The 23,951-nt window shown below is 35.5% G+C and overlaps 1 protein-coding gene across 1 annotated transcript in view; it reads right to left on the bottom strand.

Annotated features, from left to right (window-relative positions):
• OSTN (osteocrin) overlaps window positions 1-417 on the bottom strand; it is a 46,761-nt gene extending 46,344 nt beyond the window's left edge. Inside the window, exon 1 of the mRNA XM_081537354.1 lies at window positions 327-417. Within this exon, the coding sequence (XP_081393480.1) occupies window positions 327-413 (87 nt within the window). The 5' untranslated portion in view covers window positions 414-417. The remainder of the gene's footprint in view (window positions 1-326) is intronic.
• Between the last annotated feature and the right edge of the window lie 23,534 nt (window positions 418-23,951).

Raw genomic sequence — 23,951 nt, 5'->3', positions numbered from 1 at the left:
TGGGTTTACATGTGTTCCCCATGCTGAACCCCCCTCCCACCTCCCTCCCCATCCCATCCCTCTGGGTCATCCCATTGCCCCAGCCCTGAGCATTTGTCTCATGCATCGAAACTGGAATGGTGTTCTGTTTCACATATGATAATATACTTGTTTCAATGCTATTCTCCCAGAACGTCCCACCCTCACCTTCTCCCTTAGAGTCTACAAGACTGTTCTATGCATCTATGTCTCTTATTCTGTCTCGCATATAGGGTTATCGTTACCATCTTTCAAATTCCATATATATGCATTAGTATACTGTATTGGTGTTTTTCTTTCTGGCTTACCTCACTCTGTATAATGGGCTCCAGTTTCATCCATCTCAATAGAACTGATTCAAGTGTATTCTTTTTAATGGCTGAGTAATATTCCATTGTGTATATGTACCACAGCTTCCTTATCCATTTGTCTGCTGATGGACATCTAGGTTGCTTCCATGTCCTGGCTATTGTAAACAGTTTTAAAGTGCACAGTTTGATGAGTTTTGACAAATGTAGACAGTATGTAGCCTCCACTACAATCAAGATAAAGACCATCTCTAGAGCCACCCCCACCCCCACTGCCCTTTACAGTTAATCCTCTATCCCACTCCTAGGTCCTGGTAACCACCCATCTGATTTCTGTCTCTGTAATTTTGCTTTTTCCAGAAGGCTTTAGGAAATCACACAGTATGTAGTCTTCAGTGTCTGGCTTCTTTTACTCAGAGTAAAGCTTCTGAGATAATTCATATTACTAAATGTATCAGCCCTTGGTTTCTTTTTTAAAATGGGAATGTTCTATTGAGTGGCTGTGCCACATTTGCTTAATCATTTACCAGTTGGTGAAAATTTGAATTGCTTCCAATGCTTGGTGATTATGAATAAAGCTGCCATAATCATTAATATAGAAGTCTTTGAGTGGATATACATTTTAATTTCACCTGGGCAAATACAAAGAAACAGGATTTCTAGATCACGTGGCAAGGGTATGTTTAACTTAATAAGAAATAGCCAAAATGATTTCCAAAGTGGCTCTACCATTTTACATCTCCACCAGAAATATATGAGAGTTCCAGTTATTCAGCATCCTTGCTAGTGTTGGACAGTCATTGCCATTTCCAAAAATTTAGCCTTTCTAATAAATGTATAGTGGTATCTAGATGTACTTGGGACTTTCTCAGGGGCTCAGCGCTAAGAATCCATCTGGAAAGTAGGAGATGTAGGAGACATGGGTCCAGTCCCTGGTTGGGGAAGATCCCCTGGAGGAGGGCATGGCAACCCACTCCAGTATTCTTCCTAGGAAAATCCCATGGGCACAGAAGCCTGGCAGTCTATAGTCCATGGGGTAGCAAAGATTCGGGTAAGATTGAGTACAAGCACTATCTTACTGTGTTTAATATGTATTTCCATAAAAAACTAAGGGATGTTGATAATCTTTTTATCTACTTACTTCGCCTTGTACATCTTCTTTAGTAAAGTGTCGGTTCAGATCTTTTGCTTAATATTCAGCTGTGAGACTTCTCTATACATTCTAGATACAAGATTTTTTAAATGAGATTTGTGTTTTGCAACTTTTTTCCATTCTATAGCTTGTCTTTTCACTCTCATAGCAGCTTTGTTTCATAGAACAGGCATTTATAATTTTGATGAAGTACAATTTGCCATTTTTAAAAAACAGAGCATGCTTTATATACCCTAAGAAATCATTTCCTCACCCAGGTTTGCAGTAATTTTTTCTTGTGTTTCCTTCTCGAAGTTTTCAAAATTATTTGGCTATTCTAAGTCATTTCCATTTCCATTTAGGTTTGAAGATCAGCTTATCAATGTGTACAAAGAACTAGCTGGGATTTTATTGGGATCTCTTTGAATCTATAGATCAATTGGAGGAAAACTGACATTTTTCAAGTATTCTGATGTGTGAACTTAGTATGCTTCTCTTTTATTTAGCTCTTTGATTTCTCTTTACGATGTTTTTAAATTTCAAAAGTGTACTAATCTTGTATTTATTTTGTTAAATATTTCACTAATTGTTTGATATTTTTGGTGCTATTACAAATGTAGCTTCTAAAATTTCAATATCTAAGTGGACATCTCTAGTTTACAAAAATACAATTGATTATTATCTATTGATGTTTTATTCTGTGACCTTCTTAAACTTATTTATCAGTTCTAGTAGGTTTTTATAGGTTAAACAGGATTTTATATATGTATATAAAATCCTCTGGTTCAGGAAGGAAACCTGTTTTGTATCTTCTACTTCAACTTGTATGTCTCTCATATTTTTGTAATTGTTTATTGTCTCATCCAGCCCCTCCAGTGCAATATTCAATAGAAGTGGAGGGTGAACATCTCCACCCTGTTCCTGATCTTGTGGTTAAGAAGGCATTCATTTTTCACCATTAAATATGATAATGTAGGGTTTTTATAATGGCCCTTTGTCAGGTTGCAGAAGTTCCCTTCTGTTATTAGTTTTCTGAAAAGTGAATTATAACCTTGCTCTTCTGAGATAAATTCTACTTGATCACAATGAATACATTTAAGGGTATTTATTTATGAGGGAGATAGGCTTTTTACTTCCTTAAAATGTATTTTTCAGCTTTTGGTATCAGAATTATGGTGGTCTCACAAAATAATTGGGAAGAATTATGCCCTTGCCTTAGCTCATTCAGGATGTTATAATGAAATACTATAGACTGGAAGGCTTAACAGCAAACATTTATTTCTAATTTTCTGGAAGCTGGGCAGTCCAAGATTAAAGTGCCTGCAGATTTGGAGTCTAATGGGAGCCTATTTCCTGGTTCACAGATGAGGAACTTCTCAATGAGTCCTCACGTGACAGGAAGTGGAGAGAGATCTATGGGGTCTCTTTTGCATGTATGCTCAGTCTCTCAGTCATGTCCGACTCTTTGAGACCCTATGGACTGTAGCCAACCAAGCTCTTGTGTCCATGGGATTTTCCAGGCAAGAATATACTGGAGTGGGTTGCCATTTCCTCCTCCAGGGGATCTTCCTGACCCAAGGATCGAACCTGTGTCTCCTGCATTGGCAAGTGGATTCTTTATCACTGAGCCATCTGGGAAACCCATTGGGTCTCTTTTGTAAGAGCACTAATTCTATACACGAAGATTCCACCATTATGGCCTAATCACTTCTCAAAGACCACCCCCTCCCCCATCTCCTAATACTATCACATTAGGGGTTAGGATGAAAAGTGAAAGTGTTAGTCGCTCAATCCGACTCTTTGAGACTCTATGGACTGTAGTCCACCAGGCTCCTCTGTTCATGGGATTCTCCAGGCAAGAATACTGGAGTGGGTTGCCATGCCCTTTCCCAAGGGATCTTCTCAACCCAGGGATCAAACCAGCATCTCCTGCATTGCAGACAGATTCTTTACCCTCTGAGCCACCTGGGAAGCCCCTGCAATTATTGATATACTTAATTTTAAAGCTACAATCTTAAAACTGGTGCTTACTTGTCTCATCTATTTTCTACTATTCTACTTTAGTTTGGATTATTGTTCATACCTTTGTTTTAAGTGGTTGCTATAGATTTACAATATGCCAATCATTATATTGCCACAGCTTTCCTTCAAGTCATATTTTTCCACTTCACATATAGGGTAACAATCTTCCAATAGTATAATTTGATATTATTCTTCTGATCCTTTGTAGTATTATTGTCAAACTTTTTAATTTTCACTTTTATAAACCCAATTATTTTTTCTATATTTATTTTACAAAGTCTAATTTTTAGTGATTTAAAATTTTTTAAATTTATATTTACCTATATTTACCATTGATGATACTGCTTTTTGTGTTTGTGTGTGTTTAGATTTACACTTCTAAGTAATATTATTTTTCTTTTGCTTAAAGAAAATTCTTTAACATTTCTCATAGTATTTTTATTCATCTAATCCTTGACACATCTTACAAGGTAGGAATTATCCATAATTAAATCATGGGGAAATAAGTTTTGGAATATGTTCAAAGTCATGCAGGTATAAAGGTGAGAGCTGGGATTTGTGTTTGTGAGTGACTCCTCCAAAACTCTTCTTTAAAACTTCTTCAATACTGCTTTCACTGTGCTGTACAGCCTGACAGTCCTGGGTATCCCTGATATTCCTGGAATGATCTATTTAGGCCATCAACTTTCATCATTGTAGAGAAGTCACGTCTCTATGAATTATATACCCTTCAAATTTACCTCTACAAATTCACACTGGGAAGGAGACTCAGGTATCACAAAATAAATAAACTTTGCTCAATATGCAATAGTAAATAAGACAAGTAAATTAGAACCTCTTAAGTAAGTAGGAAATGCCATTGCTGGACTGCACCCTTCAGGCCTACAAGTCCTGTACTTGTCCTGCTTCAGGACCAACGAAAGAGCCTGGAGTCTCAGACTGAGATGTCAATGGCTTAGTGAATGGAGGAGCTTACATGTCTGAAGCAAGGTCCTAGAGTGACATCCCACTATGTGTGGCAAATGGGGCAGGACATGGAAGGAGATTTCCCTCTCTCTCGAGGGTGGGTAGAAGTTACCAGTTCTGAGGGAATTGACATCAAGTGGGTTCACAGTTTGGGCTTTCCTGGTGGGTCAGTGGTTGAAAATCCTCCTACCAATGCAGAAGTAATGGGTTCAACACCTGAGTTGGAAAGATCCCCCTAGAGAAGGAAATGGCAACCCTGTCCAGTATTCTTGCCTGGGAAGTCCCATGGTCAGAGGAACCTGGCAGGGTCTATGAGATCACAAAAACGTGTCCATGGGATCACATAGGACATGGATTAGCAATTGAACTACAACAGCAACAACAATGGGCTCACTGGTTACTGGAAAGCCAGAAGAGAGGCACGCCTCTTACCCTTTCCTTCTGGTAAGAATTATCACTAGCAGGAGCCTGGGGCAAGTGTGTAGAAAGGTCAGTCATGTGAGCAGAGTATAGGTGAGGCATGCACTGGTTGAGCAGGGGATGTAGCGAGAGCGAGAGAACAGCCACCTTGGGTGGCCTGACTGTACAGTCAGGAACAAGATTATTAAATTCTCTTTGTTGATTATTGTTCAGTCACTACGTTGTATCTGACTCTTTGCACCTCCATGAACTGCAGCACACTAGGCTACCCTGTCCTTCAATGTCTCCTGGAGTTTGCTCAAATTCTTGTCCATTGAGTTGGTGATGCTATTCAGCCATCTCATCCTCTGTACCTCCCCCGTTCTCCTCCTGCCTCCCCCGTTCTCCTCCTGCCTCCCCCGCCCAACCCTGCCACATTTTGCCTTCAATCTTTCCCAGCATCAGGGTCTTTTCCAATAAGTTAGCTCTTTACATCAGGTGGCCAAAGTATTGGAACTTCAACTTCAGCATCTGTCCTTCCAATGAATATTCAGGGTTGATTTCCTTTAGGATTAACTGATTTGATCTCCTTGCAGTCCAGGGGACTCTCAAGAGTCTTCTCCAGCACCACCATTCAAAAGCACCAATAAAGCAAGATTTTGAGTAAGACATCCAGTGCAAATTAACTATAATAGGAATGCTTAAAAACCTCTAACACGGACATAATATCCAAAGGATGAAGGTAATCATCCTACTATACTCTATGCTTGTCAGATTGAGAGATTTGAGAGAGTTGCAGACAAATTAGAGTGTCCCAAAATGAGGACCCAGCTCAGGGTGATATCTGAAAGACAGTTGCTTTAAAAACCATATAGAAGAATGAATATGTTTAATTTGAGGGGCAAAAAATAAAAACAAGCAAACAAACTATAGAGGGTCCTAATACTGATTATGGGTGATAAAACACAGGAAGAGAGATTTTAATTCAATAGGAACAAAATACTGTCAGTAACATTTTATTTAGATCTTTTGACAATAGAATTATTTCCCTCTAAGAACAGTTAGTCCCTACATCAATAAGGAAAAGTGAATCTGTTGAGTGTGTTGAAGAAAGAATTGTACTTCTAATCTCTTCGATTAGAGGACTAGTAAGATGCTAAACCTGTGATTCTCTTAACAAAAATTGAAAAGTATATATTGGTACAAACATATTCAAATAGACAGAGTGACTTGTTTATATCATCTGTCATATATTGATCAAAGTTATTACCATGTGGAACTTTTAAAATATAAAACACACTCCTTAGTGTGGTTGCCAGACATATTGGACAAGTTAAAATAAATTTTCATTTGATAATGCCTATCTTTGCCCTAAAATCAATTTATATCTTATTACCTAAACAAATACACTAGTTGAATAAAACATACACGTAATATGTGATACAATCATTAATCTCTTTTGCTTCAGAATTAGTTCTCTTGTTATATTTGCTCACAAAATTATAAATATTTTCATTCTAAATGGGAGTAGATAGGTATAAGCATGAATGTAAGTCCTAGTCAAGAATATTTCTTATCAGATTTCACTCATCTTCCTAGTTACTACCTCCATATATTAAATAAAAGTAATTTAACCTCAGGCAGATGGTTCTACAGTAATCATTTTTTGCTTTTTAATTAATTGTTTTCTCAAGCAAAAAAGTATATAAGTTTAGTTTCCTCTGTCTTTTTAATAATGAATTCAAATTGAGGAAGGAGGAGGGATGACTTACAAGTGACTCTAAAGTTCTTTAAACACCAAATTTCTTTTCCTTTGCTTTCCTTTCAAATTTCAAATTAGGAGGTATATTGAAGGATTCAGTGTTTAGGAATCAGAAATACATTTAAAAATACATTCTGTATTTATTTATGAAAATAAATATTGAAATACAGGTTAAATACATATTTAAAATTTATTGAATACTTACCATGAACCATATACTGCTCTAAGGTGTTTTACATGTATCAGCTTACTTAAAATCTTCACAGTAATTTTCTGAGGTTAATTCTTTTATTATATTCATTTTGAAAATAAGGAAACTGAGATATATTTAGGTTAGTTAACAGATTCAGTTTGGTTCAGAGACCAGAATCCTGGCTGTCATTTTTTATTGATAGAGAAAGTGCATTGTGCCAAGAAAGTGACAAGTGACAATTTTAGCTGGAATAGCAACAGTTTTTAGCCATAAAAATTAGGAATTAGTAAAGGTAATATTTTCCTTTTTGTTTTTAAAAGATATTTATGACTACATGCTATTGTTTATTTTTATATTTTCACAAAATTAATATAATTTTGCGGGGATATTTCTCATCCAATCTTGTTCTCTTTCTTTCATTTTCTCTCTCTCTGTTAGACACACAAACACATACTCTAGCACTTTTAATGTTTTTATAACTCTGTGCACTGGAGGCAGTAGATATTTAGCAGAGGCAAGCAAGTTATCTTTTTCTTCACAGAGAATCTTTATATCCCATGGCTTCTACAAAACTGGACTTTCAGCTGCCAGTAATTTAGGAATATTCCACAGGTTTTCCCTTTGCATATTAGAAGTCAGATACTCACTGGAAAAATTACCCCTGGCTACCATTTGGTCTTCCATGGACTGGCATAGTTGGAATTGAAGAGTAAGATTGTCTCTGTCCTGTGCAGGCCCTGGACAAGTCTTATAATTTCTGGGCCTCTAGTTCTTCAAGTGTGAAATAAGGAGCTTTTTCAAGTGACCCCTAAGGCATTTTCCAGTTTTCAAATGTCTTTGACTCACTAAGTCAGGTAATCGCTTATCTGCAAGTGTAGGGTGTTCATTTCCACAAATAGTTCCTTAGAGTCTTTTGTGGACCAGGTCCTTAGAAAGTCAAAGTGTAGAATAAAGAGTTGGTATGGGATAGCCCACATCCTCAAGTAACTTAAGGTCTTTCAGAGAAGAGTGTTAATTTTAAAAATAATGACATTTCAATGTGATTAGTGCTATACAAATAGTATAAGAACAGTTTTATGGAAGCATATTTTAAACATGATTTGAGAGATTTACCTTCTGTCATATTATTTTAGTTGCCAGGGTGCCTGAAGAGTGACTGACAGGTCTCACCCTAACATTAAGTATGTGCACACATGTTTTCTGAATAAGGATGTATCTTACCATCCGCAAGCTAAGACTAGAAAAAGCCTTCAAGGTCCATGCTACTATGATTGTAAATGAACAAAAGTAACTTTGTTAATATTCAAGATCCATATTATCTTTCAGGGTCCATCGATGTAAAAAAAAATGAAGCTATAAAGTCCATTCTTAATATATCTTACCTACAATTATCACCATGAATTATTTTCTTGAATAGAAATCTAATATGCTTAGCCTTCTTCCTTTATATTTTTTAGTATATTAAAAAAAAATTCTGTTTCTTTAAAAAAATTTTCTTGGATATGCCACCCAGCATGTGGGATCTTAGTTCCCTGACCAAGGATCAAATCTGTGTCCTTCGCATTGGAAGCATGGCTTCTTAACCACTGGAACTCCAGGGAAGTCCCCAAATGCTCTTTCTTACTCTTCACATTGAGCCTTTGTTTCAGCATTTGTGAATCTTGCTCATTACCTCCAATAAACTCTCACTCACTCTTCTGCAACATATTAGAATTCACTTACCTACCAATGTGAAGCAGAACTATACACCTCTCACTAAAACATACCTTTTAGCCTTAAGTCTAATTATAAATGTGAAAATGGTAATGAGCATAAAGTTGTGGAATTTGATTTTGCAGAGTTGACAGTGAAAATCAAGGCTGTGAGTAAAACCATCCTTGTTCCCAGTCTGTCCCATAATACTTCCCAGTTTCATCCAATCCTCTCTGAGCAGTACTGGGGCACTAAAATCTCATATTTATTTTTTGCTCATATTTAAAGTTTAGTATGAAATAACAACAAAAATAGGTTAAATCATTGGAAGAAAAATTACTTTCATTATTTACATAAAACAGAGTGAAGTAAAAATCACTCAGGATGATAAACACTGAAGTTAACTATTACTGCATTAAAGATTACTTAATTAATTACTTAATTAAAAATTAAAAATAATGTTTAGCTAGTTCAGCTATTAAAAGTTTTAAAATACTTTTTCAAGATTCTGAGTTTGTTAAGCAACAAAACTTCCAATAACATGTTTCTCTTAATTATTTTATTCATGGATCTTTGAGCATAACCTTATTAAATAACTATGATTTCTTGAACTTTGTCTCATTGAAGAAAAACTATCTATCTATTTAATTATCTATTTGGTTATGATTATTTAAAAGCCTCATGATCCCCCCGTCCCTGTTCCTGTGGACTGAAGGGTGATATTTTGATTAAGGAAATTGGAACAAAGAATAGCTCATTTCCATATTACCAAAATAGATGTCTAGTAATAATCATAATAACCATTAACATTTATTTAATTCTTCCTCAGAGTCAGCACTCTGCTAATAGTGTCAAATTCCTTGTTTCATTTTCAAGTAGTTTTAAGAGACGGATATTATTATTATTAGCCATAAGTTTGCAAAGCAGTAACTTTGCTATGGAATGCTTAAATGCCTTAAGAGAGGTCACAGCTAGTAAGTGGTAAGTGGTGAGGTGGAGGGAGCAGGGGGAGGATTCAAACCTGATGTGTTCACAGTCTATATTCTAACTACACATCATAAGCCTCCTAAATATAAATAATTTCTACTCATCCTTTAAACTAGAGCAAGTTACCTAGAAAGTATCTTTTCATTCTTTCTTTTCTTTTGAGAAACCTGCTAGGATGAAGAAAGCATCTGCAAAAATTAAGAGAAAGTGTATGGAAGAGGATATACTGATCACATGTGTGTATAAAAATCTCTTTTTAGAAACAGGGCTGGCTAGATTAAGGAAGGAAAAATTGGAGGTAGGGCTGTAGAATCTGGCCCAGTGTCTGTTTACTTTGGTCCAAAGAATTCAAGATCCCAAGGAGAAAGCTCTCTACCAATGCAAGGGCTATTGGTATATCAAACTACTCTGAAGTGTGTCTGTTGGAAATGTTCTTCTACATTTAATGTCTTAACATTAAAATTTTATTGATTGAATTGATTTAACTCAGTAAGGAAAAATTGATTTTTAATTTAGGACTTTTTTTTTTAGCTCATTTAAAAATACTGACTCTGGGATCAAAATATAATATCTTAAAAAATGAATTTTACTTTCTCAAAAACCTTGTTTTCTCTATCAACATGCCCTTATTTGGGCATAGTAAAAATTTTGACTTTCCAAATGCTTATTTTAAAAGATAGGTTTACACCTACTACAAGAAGAAATTTGCTTCTAAGGATCCTATAAATAGGATAAGTAGATTTAAGCTAATACATGGAAACAAATGTAAAAGGTGGTTTTCTTTCTGGCATATTGCTCATATCTCCTAATAAGAAGAATGAGTAACTTTCTGTTCTTCTGAGATTCTATCAGATGCTCCTGACATACAAAATCCTTACTTGCCTTGAGTTTGGCTACCAGACCCAACCTTGCTCCATTTCAGGAGCATTTCCAGATCACTTCCGTTTTGTCCCCTTCACAACTTTTTATCCTTAGTTTTTCTGGTTTCTCAAATCACAAGTTAGTTTTGTTACTCATTGTCACTGGTCATCTTATTATTTGGAATGACTATTTGGTTTTTAAATTTCATTAAATTTTAATCTTTGATTCCTGACTTCTGGGATCTTTCCTCTATTTGCAAGTTATCAAGGTAAAAGTTTCCCATTTCTAGCTCTATTTCAGTTACAGGGAATGTGTCTTATCTGGAATCACCTTTTACTCATACTCCATCTGACAAACGGAGGAAAGTTATTGTTTTCTTCACCAGCATGGAGTAAGATATGTGAAGAAAGTACAGGGGTAGGGTTTGGAAAGAACTAATGTGAAAAGCTTAATTTATTCACTAAATATTGTTATAATTATGGAATTTAATTAGAATCATGGAACCAACTCGATGGACCTGAGTTTGAGCAACTCCTAGAGTTGGTGATGGACAGGGAAGCCTGGAGTGCTGCAGTTCATGGGGTCGTAAAGAATCGGACAAGACTGAGCAACTGAACTGAACTGATGGAATTTCATTTAATTCCATAACTAATTTGCCTTCAAAAAAACAGTCTTCTTACTTCTATTGCATAGATCTTAATAACAGAGAAACCAGGTATGGTTGTTTTGCGCTCCAAACTTGACTGAATTTCAGGAAGAAATGCAAATCATAAGCTAAATTTGTATCTTTACAGGTTTCACTTCTATCTGGGGATGTACTTTTTAGATAAATTATGAAACAGGATTTTGTTCTGTGGTTTAAATTCTGATGATTAATATATTTTGGTCACATGATAATAATACCTTACATTTGCCTTGAATTCCATCTTGAGGGGATGTGTCTTTTGGATAAACATTAAATAGAATACAGCACATCAATATCTTTGAAAAGACTAGATCTTCAAGAAGATATAGTCTCTTACACACACACACACATATTTCTGTAGAAAGTGGATACCAATACTTATTTTGTAATACTGTAGGAATGATTAAATTTAATAATGTATGTAAAGCAAATGTAAATACTTAATATGTATTCAATAAATGGTGACTATCATTATAGTTTCACATTCAATTGAATTTTATAAAATAGGTAGTATTTTGAGGTGGTTACTCTGATTATCATGATTTTTTCAACTGAGGACTCGAGACAAAGTGAAGATAAATGGTCAGCTCCAAAACAGATACTCAATAAAGTGTAGAGATTGTTTTGAGCTTTAAGCAAATTGTTCTCTCTCTCAGGTAATGTGCACATTGGAAAGAGAAATTAAATGGTTTAATTTAATTCTAACACTCAGAGAAATTAAATGGTTGATCTTTTTCTAAGTAACTGCAAGTTAATGTAAGACTAAGCAGTGATGGAAATAAAGACACTCTGATGGAAGAGACTCTGGCAACGGAGGCAACTCTCTAGAGTTTGTTAAAGAAAAAAGAGAACAGTTGTCCTGTATTGTCTATCAATGAATGTCTTCTGTCATAACCAAGAGATGGGCCATGCGGACTGAAACAACTCTTTGAACCAAATTGTTGTAACAAAAAATATGAAATGGTAACTATTCTTCTGTGCCTGAAGCATAATGAAATGCATATGTGGCACTGGAGTGAGGTATTATGAGATAAGATCCAGAAGGCAGATTGGCTCATTTAACAAATTCTAAATTTTCTCAACTATGTTCCAGAGCTAGGCTAAACAAGCCAGTTCTGCACTTGAGAAACTCAATCCAAGAGAAGAGAAAAATAAGCACACTCTTATGGCTGCTGTAAATTCAGGGGGAAGGGGGAACATGAAGGAAGTCACTTAATTGCCTTTGCCTGGAGGGTGGAGGATGGTTTCATAACGTAGGAGGTACATGAGTTAAGATATGAAGGATATTTACAGTACTCAGTGATGAGAACCACAGAGAGGTATCTGTGGATGTTAAGTGCGCATTCTAGGGGGAAGGGGTATTATATTTGGGCTGGAATATACCATAATTGCATAATTTCTTAATATCAGAAATGAAAATTAAAAAATCTTAACAAATAACAAGATGGCCACCTGATATTTAAGATAAATTTAACGCACTTCTCCTACCAAGTCCATATTTAATGCACACTTGCTTTGCGGCTATTATTAGAACATTTTATCATAGACCTGGGTTTTCAAACCAACCTGTGAACTGATCAATAATCACAACTTGCTTATTTTCATTGTGCTACCTAATACACTCCATTCTGAAGTCAGGAGATCAGAGAAGTACAAGCTATATATAGTCGGAAAGACTAAAAACCTCAGTAACTAGAACAGACATTTGCTTATTGGCATAGGTACACTGACTGAAGGATGTTCTCTCCTCACATTACTAACATGTCAGGATTTTTAACAGATGTTATTAAGACACCACAGTAATGCAGAGATGTATGTAAGCTGAGAGCATAATCACTATGAGGACTGAAGGCTGATGATTTGACTGTGTTGAAATTACTCTGGTGCCCCTCTAATTTGTCACATGACTTAATGTCTAACTCCATTATATGGTTTTAAAAACCTGGGTTCTTGATGATTTCTTTTTCTTTTCATGAAGTGGATAATGATTTGTAAACTGACTCTTCATGTTCCTAAACCACTGAGCATTTAAAAAATTAGTTTCCATGAAATAGATGTGGTTTCAAAGGAAGTCTTGGCTCAAGCAGCTTCTGTTTTTGGACTTTGACTACCAGGATATCCAATGAATGAAAGATGGTGATTTCTAAATTATTCTATTTTTACTTTGATATCCTTTCTTAACTCTTTGGTTTTCTTCATGCTACTTCCCAGGATCTCCTTGTTTGTCTTCATGATATGTTACCACTAGCAACTGTTATTACTGGCCCTCTTTTTTCCATCTACTACCAAATCTTAGGGTAAAAGTGGAAAAACCTTGCAAGTATAATTGCTTAAGGAGATATTTCCACACATATTACTAGGGGCAATCTTCAGCATTCTTTTTAAAATATATTTAAACATGAAAAGCAGGTGAAAATTGAAAAATGACCTGGATTATTTAGCCTAAACTAAGCCAAAAAAATTAATCTTAATAATAAAGACACAACACTGGATTTTCCTGGTGCTCTTTTGAGTGGACTTAATTCTCTTCATTTCTATGAAAGATTGAACAAAACATTAACTGATTGCTTATTTGTACTACGCACTGTGTTAAGTGCTTTGAATATTATTAGAAAGTCAGAATAAACATTCTGCTCTTGAGAAATTGACCAGTTAGAGGGAAGGAGAGTCATACATAAAAAGATGATTTTTTAATAAGAATATAAGAATAATTCACATGAGGCAATGTTAAATTTCTATTCTGGGGGTATAAAAACAAATTTCTTTTTTATGTATGAGAGACTCACATATTTTAGCATAAACTGTCATTGAAGATTTAGATATGTTTGGAACATGTCTGGAGGATCAATAGTAGGGACTCATCTGGAAATTCTTTGCATGACCAAACCAAACAGTTTTATAGGTAAGAACTCTGAGTAGTAGAGTGGGTTGAGATGTGTAAAAAAATTGGTTCAAATCTCTTTGGGAGAGGGGATTTTTCTTTGGCTTTCTCTTGTTAACATGTTCTTGAGTCTTAGTGAGAGGAATAAAGAAAAAATAAGATCTGAGTCCCTAACTTTCTGCTTAGGGATGGTGCAGAACTTGGTAGGTAGAACTTTAGCTATGGAGTCAGACTTTGAATATGAACTCTGCCATTTTCTATCTGTGTGCTCATGGGTAGTTTAGTTTATCTCTCAAAATTTTATTTTCCTCTTATTTAACATGGATATATATATGTGGATTTCACTCAGTCAAGTCTGACTCTTGTGACCCCATGGACTGTAGCTGTCCATGCAATTCTCCAGGCAAGAATACTGGAGTGGGTAGCCAATCCCTTCTCCAGGGGATCTTCCTGACCCAGGGATCAAACCTGGGTGTCCCACATTGCAGGCAGACTCTTTACCACCTGAGCCACCAGAGAAGCCCGGAGATATCGATAGTTTACCTTATAAGCATACGACAATTGTTAATATTCACAAAAACCTAATGAATGCCTAGTCTGTAGAATAAATTATTTTAGGCAAGGAAATAAAAATAAAAGGAAAGTTAGATGTGAAACCTGCACTTTAGGGGAAATAATATTGATTTGGGGGATAGAATAGGTACATGAGATAGTTTATATATATAGTCTCAGTTAAGTCATGTAGGTGTATTATGAAGTCTACTGTTTTAGCACTGGTTAAATATCATAGCCTTTAAATGTTTGTTCAATATTAATTTAGAGGAGATGCTTGACTATTGTGTCAGGGGAGGGATCTGGGCCAAAGAAGAGACGACAGCTGGTACTATTTCCAATCTAACTACCCAAAATAGACTATTTTTAAAAGAAAGAGATTGAGACACCTTTATTTGTCAAGGTCAAGTGCTGACAAATAATTTATCAGTTGCCATAGAGTTTGATAGTATGCTTATTTCAATTAGGGAAAGTAAAGTTGTATCATATCATACTCCATATTCTGATTATGCATATATATTTTCCCTTATATATAATTATACATTCTTATATATAAATTTAATATATAACACATATATGAAAAGAATGTAGAAGAAATTTATTTGTGGAGTTGAATTAAGTATCACAAAGAGAGCATCTGTGTAATCATCACCCAGTTCAAGAAATGGAATATTACCAGCACCCATTCTACCTTCATTCACTATTTCATGCCTGCCTCTGAATAAATATGATGATAATACCAATTTCTAATACTACTCTTTAGTTTTTGAGTTTTGTATAAATGGAAGCATATAGTATTAGTATACATTATCCCTGACTGATTTCTTTTGATAAATATTAGGTTGGTAATATTCAAATATGTTGTTGCTTTTGGCTGTAGTTTGTTTATTTTCATTACCATATACTATTCTAATATGTAAGTGTGTTCTCAGTTAATAGCCATCCTTTGCTGTTGGATTTTTCCCAGTTCTTGGCCATTATGAATACTGCTGTTATGAGTAATTTTGTATGTGTCTTTTTGATGCTTCTTTGTATGATTTTTAAAACAATGCAATACTGAGTGGAATTCCTTTGTCATAAAGTGAGACATGTTACTTCAACTTTAGTAGGAAATGCCAAGAGTGTGTACTCTAAATTACTTTGTTTAGTCATTTTCTATGGATATTCCAGCGCTTTCCTGGTGGCTCAGATGGTAAAGAATCTGCCTGCAATGTGGGAGACCTGGGTTCCATCCCTGGGTTGGGAAGATTCCCTGGAGGAGGGCATGACATCCCACTCTAGTATTCTTGCCTGGAGAATCCCCATGGACAGAGGAGCCTGGTGGGCTACAGTCCATGGGGTCACAAAGAGTATCAGACACGACTGAGTGACTAAGCATGGATATTCCAAGAGTTTTTGAAAGAAGGTATTTTCTACAGGTGTTGGGTGCAGTGTTGCAAATATTTCATCTGGATCAAGTTTGCTAACCACATTGTTCAAATTTTCTCTATATTTACTGGTTTTCTTTTTTATATTTATTCTATCAGCTAGTGAATTACTTGCATTAAAATATCCCCCTATCATGTATTTGTCTACTTCTTTTCCATACATTTGTTATTTTTTGTCTCACAAATTTTGAGACAATAGCATTGTGTACAAATGTATATTTTATGTCTTTATAATCCTAGTGGGTAACTTTTTACCATTTGATGTGTCTGACTTTATTTCTGATAATGATTGTTTTGTACTAAGGTTTGCTTTGTCTGATACTGATGGAACTTAGAAGCTTTCTTTCAGTTAGTGTTTGTATTCTATATCTTTTTTCCAAATTTTTAATTTCAACCTTGCAGTATTTCTATATTTTAGAAATACTTTGTGGGACTTCCCTGGTGGTCCAGTGATTGGGAGGCTCTGTACTTTCACTGCAGAGGTGTGGGTCTGATCCCTGGTAGGGGCAGTAAGATCCTGCCATGCTGCATGATGCAGCCAAAAACAAATCAATAAATTAATTGATTAATTTGAAAAGATTAGCTCTTTGGAGCGCTGTTGTAAAAAAAAAAAAAACAAAAAAAAAATGCTTTTTGTAGGTTGTATATTATTATTTTTCTGAGTCTTATAAAAAAAAAAAAATGAAGTCTCACAGTCGTGTCTGACTTTTTGCAACCTCATGGACTGTGGCCTACCAGGCTCCTCCATCCATGGGATTTTCCAGGCAAGAGTACTGGAGTGGGTTGCCATTTCCTTCTCCAGGGGATCTTCCCAACCCAGAGATTGAGCTCAGGTTTCCCGCATTGCAGGCAGACGCTTTACCATCTGAGCCACCTTAAATTAGAACACTTAGTCCACTTATAAGCAATAATCCTATTGATATAGTTGTATTAAAATCTGTTATTTTCCTATTTATTTTTTATTTATTTCTCCTCTCTCTTATCTTGTTTTCACCTTCTGCTTCTTTGGGGTAGAATACATATTAATCTGGATCCATTTTTTTCTCTGTTAGGTGAAAATTACTTTTTATTATTCTTATTGTAAACACTTTAGGAATACAATATCATTGACTTAGTCTAAATTAATTGGCACTTATACCTTAAAAAACTAAGGGACTTAAAACTTTTTAACTCCTTTTACTGCTACATTTCATCTATATGCAGTTGATACATATTTTAATTTTCTTTCTCTCTATATATCTACCCTAAGACATTATTATTGTTTGACATAGTCAATCTTTATTTAGACTCACCTTGATATTGACTACTTTTATTGCTCTTCATTTTTTATTATATCTCTGATTTTCCATCTGAAATTATTACCCTTCTGCTTAAAAAATACTCTTTGTAATTAATTTTGTCTGTTGGAAAATATTCTCATAATTTTTATTTATATGAAGATAAATTTATTTCACATTAATTTTTGAAGATGCTTGTTTTTATCATTTTGTTTTTCTGGGTACAGCAATCTAAAGTTTTATTTATTTTATTTTGGTACTATAAGAGCATATGTTATTGTTTTTATTTTATTTTATTACTTTTGTTGGGGATTCAGCCCTCAGTCCAATTATTGCTCCTTTGAAAATATTTTTGTGTGTGTGTTTTTAGCTTTTTTTATGCTTGTTATTATTTCAGGTTTTTAGGAATATCAGTAAAATGTAATTAGGTCAGAATTACTTGGATCACTTGGATCAATTACTTGGATCACTTGGATCAAACATAACTTCTTAACTTTTGTGTCATTTATCATTGGAGAATTCTCCTCTATTATTTCTTCACATATTGCTGCTGCTTTTGTTCTCTCTTCTCTCTTTCTGAGATTTCAATTATACTTATCCAAGACTGTCTCACTAGATCTTCCTTATGTCTTACCCAACTATTATGCCTTTTTCACTCACTTTACTCAATGATTGATTAGGGTTTATTTCTTCTGATTCACCTTCAAGGTCACTGATTCTCTCTTCAAACCTACTTATTCAAAAGATTTTGAGTTATGTTTTGCTTTTTGTGTGTTTGGTTTTAGCTTTTTCCTTTTTTTCTTATTTATTAGGAATATGTATAGGAGTCAGGTGATATATAAGAGTAAGACTGCAGATAAAGACTCCATATTGGGCCATATTGCTTATTATGGCAAACGCAAGCTCTGCTTTCATGAGAGTATTAGCAGGCAATTGGCACAAATTAAGTTAGTAAGGATAGAAAATTATAAGCCATTTTTATGATAGGAAAGTGTTATGATAGTAAAAATACAGAAAGCAAAGAGGAACGAAAGAGTCTTCTGATGAAAATGAAAGAGGAGAGTGAAAAAGTTGTTTGAAACTCAACATTTAACACTAAGATCATGGCATCCAGTCCCATCACATCACAGCAAATAGCAGGGGGAGAAAGTGGAAGCAGTGACATATTTTATTTTCTTGGGCTCCAAAATCACTGTGGACAGTGAGTGCAGCTGCGAAATTAAGAAGCTTGCTCCTTGGAAGGAAAGTTATGACAAACCTAGATGGCATATTAAAAAGCAGAGGCATCACTTTGCTGACAAAGATCTGTATAGTCAAAGCTATGGTTTTTCCAGTAGTCATGTAGGGATGTGAGAGTTGAACCATAAATAAAGCTGAACGCCAAAAGATTGATACTTTTAAAGTGGTGATAGAGAAGATTCTTCAGAGTTCCTTGGACTGCAAGGTGATCAAACCAGTCAGTTCTAAAGCAAATCAACCTTGAATATTAATTGGAAGGACTGATGCCAATACTTTGGCCAACTGAAGTGAAGAGTTGACTCATTGGAAAAGACCCTGATGGTGGGAAAGATTGAAGACAGGAGGAAAAGGGGGCAGCAGAGGATGAGATGGTTAGATAGTATCACTGACTCAATGGACAAGAATTTGAGCAAATTCCGGGAGACAATGGAGGACAGGGGAGTCTGGTATGGTATAATTCATGGGGCTGCAAGGAGTGGGACATGATTTAGCGACTGAACACCAATGACAAGGGAGCAGAGGCAGAAAAATCTAAGCTAGTGCAAGGATTCAAGAAATACTTCTCTAAGGAAGAGTAAGCTAACCAGTCATAAGAACAGACATGGGTGATACGTATTCCCAGGGGCAGAAGCAATGTAAGGAATATCTGAGAAGTGAGCATGTGGTCCATTTGAAAGTCTTGATATTCTCAGTCATTGACAGAGGTTATCATGAAGGAGTAAGTGGCTTCAGGATGTTAAAGAAGAGACATACAGATCATTACAGCCTCACTGTTCTTGGTAAGAAATGGTTTTATAACAAAGGTGATAGGAGACTATTGAAAATTTTTAGGCATATGGTAAAAATGGTCCAGTAAGTGATTTGCAAAGATTGCACAGCTGGAAGGAGATTAAAGTAGAAGAGAAATACACTAGATACAGTAAAAACACTTATAAACCTTTTGTAGAAGGGAGGAATGTTAGTAACAAATCAGAGTAGTGGAAGTAGGGACATGAAGAACTGGAATGACTTGAGAGCTATTTAAGAAAATGACAGGATGAGGTGGTTTGTTGGTAGGGTGGGTACCGTGCCATTCACATCCACTTTTTAGACTGTGCTGCTGCTAAAGAGCCCTAGCTTCAGCTGGGAAGATCTCCCTTGCGCAAGGCTGTACCCCTTCCTAGAGTGGCCACATCCAGTGAATAATCAGTGTGGGGATATAAATAGTCACCCATGATTAACCATAGGATTGGGATGGAGACAGCATCCCAACCCAACTATTCCCTCTACATAGTCCTGTTTGCTTCTTTTCCCTCCCATGCTCTCCCTTCCTTCCCATCCTAGTCATTCTTCCTGGTAAACTTCTGAAGGCTAGTTTCTGCCTTAGAGCTTGCTTCCCAGGGAACCCAACCTGTGACAATTGGTTATGAGGCTGAAGAGTGTAATGAAGAGTGATAATTTAATAGACTTTGGTCTTGAAAACTTTCAAAATTTCTGTCTTGAAAACTGGATAATATATAGGCTATTTAATGAGATAGAGAATCCCTGAAAAAAGGAAGGCATATTTTAAAATGAAATTTTAAGTGCCCATGTGACATCTAAGGAGTTATTCAGGCATCTCTTAGCTCTTCAGGTCTGCATTTTAGGAGAGAAACCATGGAGGTTGAGAGTAAAGGAGGTAGGTAAGGGAATTAGAGAACTGATTAGTGTTTGAAATAACGATTAAATGGTTGGGGAAATAAATTGACTAGAATATGAAAACACAGCATAAGCTCTGAACTCCACGGTGAAGAACTGTAATTTGGCACATGTTTTTTTTTTTTAATGTGAATTCTTATAAAAATGAGAGGAGTTAAGATGTCATGTCAGGCTACTTCTCTTTAACATGAGATTTAAATTTCAATACTTTGGTAAAAATACCTTCTACCTTAGCACTCTCTGCCTGTCTGGAGCCCAGCTGAAACGTTAGGCACAGTTAAATAAATCTTCAGTGCTCAGATTTAACTAGCAAAGAAGGACAAAGAAAGTACTTGAATTCATTTGACAGAAATCTTCTAACAACAAGAATGCATCCCAAAATAAATGTCTCTGGATGAAAAAACATTACAATACAGTGGAAGTTGGATCCTGTATTTTAAGGTCAAGAGCATATTTTGGCTTGTGTTTGATTCTCAGTTCAAAACATCTGTCTTTATTAATAATGTGGTAAAATGGGTCATGTAAGATTTGGCACCAAAGGATTGACTCCCTAAAAGCCAAAAGAGAAGATACTCTTCAGGTGTTTCTTTGGATCTGCTTTGCTGAGAAAAAAAAAAAAAATTATATATGTATATATATATATATATATATACACACACATACACACACACACACACACACACACACACACACACACACATATATATATATACCTTTGCTGCACTGAGAATTGCATGGTCTGAAAATTTTTGCTGCATAGAAAACTATCTCAGTCATTTATGACTTATTTTTTACTGACCAGAAACTAGATCACAGACTCAATTTTCTAAACCAGGGAAAATAAAGCAAACCTGTGAATGAGAACTCTATCTGAGTGAATAGAATGTAGTTTTTCCATTTTACTTGAGAATATACTAGATACACAGAAGATAGAGATTGTAATTTGGGGTCAAATAGAAGCTCAGAACCAACACATGGTATTTACTAATAAAAAAGTATTTATCTGCCTACCATGGAAAACAATGGACATAGATCATATTTTTCCAGTCTTGGAAAGTAGAGTCCATGCTGGGTAGTTTGTTTGACCCTCCAGAACCTCACTCATCTTTTTCCGTTTGCACTGTGGCAGGGAGGCTCACCTTTAAGCTCTATCTGTTGGTTCCCTGTTCTCTAGCATTCAGTTGATTTTGAGGGGTATCTTGTCCTCCAGGAGATTTGGTGAATGGGAAAAAAGTATCTTCAGGGTTTTATTGCCCCAGTCAGTTTTCCTCAGGGGTTGTTATGAGCTAGCTGTCTATCCAGCAGGTCACACCTCCTGAAAATTAGCCTTCCTGTTTTCTTGAAACTCACTACATCTCTTTCCCACAAGACGCAGGATGGTGGCAGAACTCCACTGTTATTAGCCTTAGGATATTGTGCTCTCCCTTACAGTTTCCCTACCATTTACTTAATTTGAAAGTGCCATTTTTTTTTTTTTTCTGCTAAGACTCTAGATTGAATGACTCAGATAGAGGTTAATACATTATTCTTAATTGTTCTTCAAACTTCTTTAAAATATTGGCATCAGAAGTGGTATTTAATCTATCTTAACTGCTATGTTTAAAGTATTTTGCTAACTAGGTTTCAAAATAGAGCTGACCCTTGAAAAAAAGTGTCCACTTTTGAACTATTTGGTTCCACTTTTACTGGATTTTTTTCAGTAGTAATTGCTACAGTACTACGTTGTTCATCTGCATCTGTGATTGGTTGAATTGAAGATGTAAAACTGTGGATAAAGAATCGCTAAGGAAGAGTGAGTATAAATTAAAGGAAGATTTTTGATTGTGTGAAAGGTCAGTACCTATAATCTCAGCATTGTTCAAGGATGAACTGTATATACATTCATTATAAATTGAGAATTTATTTTTTAGTGCTTACTTGCATGCACATAACTCGGCAGAAAGATGTATCAACCATTAAACCAGCTCTCAAGATGCTGACAGTAGAGTAGGAAACATGGAAAATATTGAATATTGTATATGACAGGCTTTGGAAATTTAGCATATGTTCTGTAGTTCTGATTTCTAATTTTATATTTGACTTTATTTTCAGTGTTTCTTTTGATCTCGTTTACTTTTAGTCCATGTTAGTGTTGCTTTATGTGCTTTTGTTTTTATATTTTTCTGGTTAATTTGGGCAGCTGTATTCTGATTGTAATTGTTTCTTTATTTAAAACAGTTCCCTAGTTTATAAAATTTGAACACTATCTACTGTTTTTTGCTTTAAAAGAATGAGAGATTTGTGTACATATACCTTCCTACCTCCTCTGCTTGCTTCCATCATCTAAATTTTTTTAGTGGCATGTTTGCAGGGTACATCCTTTTCAATAACCATAATTTTCAAAGCTGTTTAATATTACTAATATTTAAAATAATTCTGTGCTTACATAGTTTTCTTTTGTAGCATAATTTCTCCCATTTAGAGTTATTTGGGATCATTGTTTATTTTGGTGGGTTTTGATATTAATAAATTTTAAGGGCTCTTTTTATACTCTAGAGATAGTTTTGTGCCATGTGCTCAAGTGTGCCCGACTCTTTGTGACCTCATGGACTGTAGTCCGCCAGGCTCCCCTGTGCATAGACTTTACCAGGCAAGAATACAGGAATGGGGTGCCATTTCCTCCTCCAGAGCATCTCCCCGACTCAGGGATGGAACCGACATCTCCTGGGGCTCTTGCACTGCAGGCAGATTCTTTACTTACAGAGCCATCAGGGATGCCCATGTTGCAAATATCTCCTCCTAGCCTTTTCCTTTTCTATTAACTCTGCCTATGATATCTGTCGGGCTTCCCTGATGGCTCAGCAGGTTAAGAATCTGCATGTAGTGCAAGAGACCCAGGAGATGCAGGTTTGATCCCTGGGTCAGGAAGATCCCCTGGAGGAGGAAATGGCAACCAACTCCTGTATTCTTGCCTGGAACATTCTGTAGACCCAGGAGCCTGGCAGACTACAGCCCACTGGGTCTCAAAGAATCGGGCACGACTGAGTACAAGGTACATGGCATGACATCTGTCGTGAACACAGCTTCTGAATTTTAAGCTAGTCAAGTTTATCAAATATATACCTTATGATTTATATTTTTAAAATTAAAAAAACTCTTCATTACCTTTATACTTTTATTGTTCATATTTAGTTTAAAAATTCACCTGGAGTTCTTAGTGTCTTTTTTACTAGATAGTGAAACAGTATGCACAATACCATCTACTAAGGGGTGCATGTTTTCCTTTCTGATATGTATTTATAATAAATAAGGTTTACTGAGCACTTACCCTATGCCTACAACATTCTAAGTGCATAGTTCAACTAATTCTTATAAAAACCCTATAAGGAAGCCTTTTTTAAATAGTAATGTATGCATTTTTAGAATTTCAGATTTATTGAGGTATAATTGACATATAAAATTGTAAGCTATTTAAAAGATACACTGTGGTGATTTGCAATACCTGCAAATCCTCCCATTTAGTGAAAGGATTCCTCTCATCTAGTTATTTAACCACACCCATCATTTTACATGTTTACCTTGAGGAAATGCCAAGTGAAATAAGCCAGACCCAGAAAGAAAAATAACTGCATGGTATCACTTTTATGTAGAATATACAATTTTAAAAAAGTTAAATTCAGAGTGATAAGAGTATAGAAAATTATTTGATGGGACCTGGGGAAGGGGTGGGTAAAAGGGTACAGACTTTCAGGTGTAAGATGAATAAGGTCAATATGTTCTTTATTTCACATTGTTTACTTGTTTTATTGCTTTCCTTATCTTTTGGTTTAAACATAACTAGAACTCACATCTGGAGAAGAAAATGGCAATCCACTCCGGTATTCTTGCCTGTAA

Source organism: Giraffa tippelskirchi, chromosome 2, assembly GCF_054371585.1.
Source record: "Giraffa tippelskirchi isolate mGirTip1 chromosome 2, T2T-mGirTip1v1.2.pri, whole genome shotgun sequence".
NCBI classification, from domain to species: Eukaryota; Metazoa; Chordata; class Mammalia; order Artiodactyla; family Giraffidae; genus Giraffa; species Giraffa tippelskirchi.
Note: the sequence above shows the minus strand (reverse complement) of the source record. Positions and strands in the feature narration are given on the sequence as shown.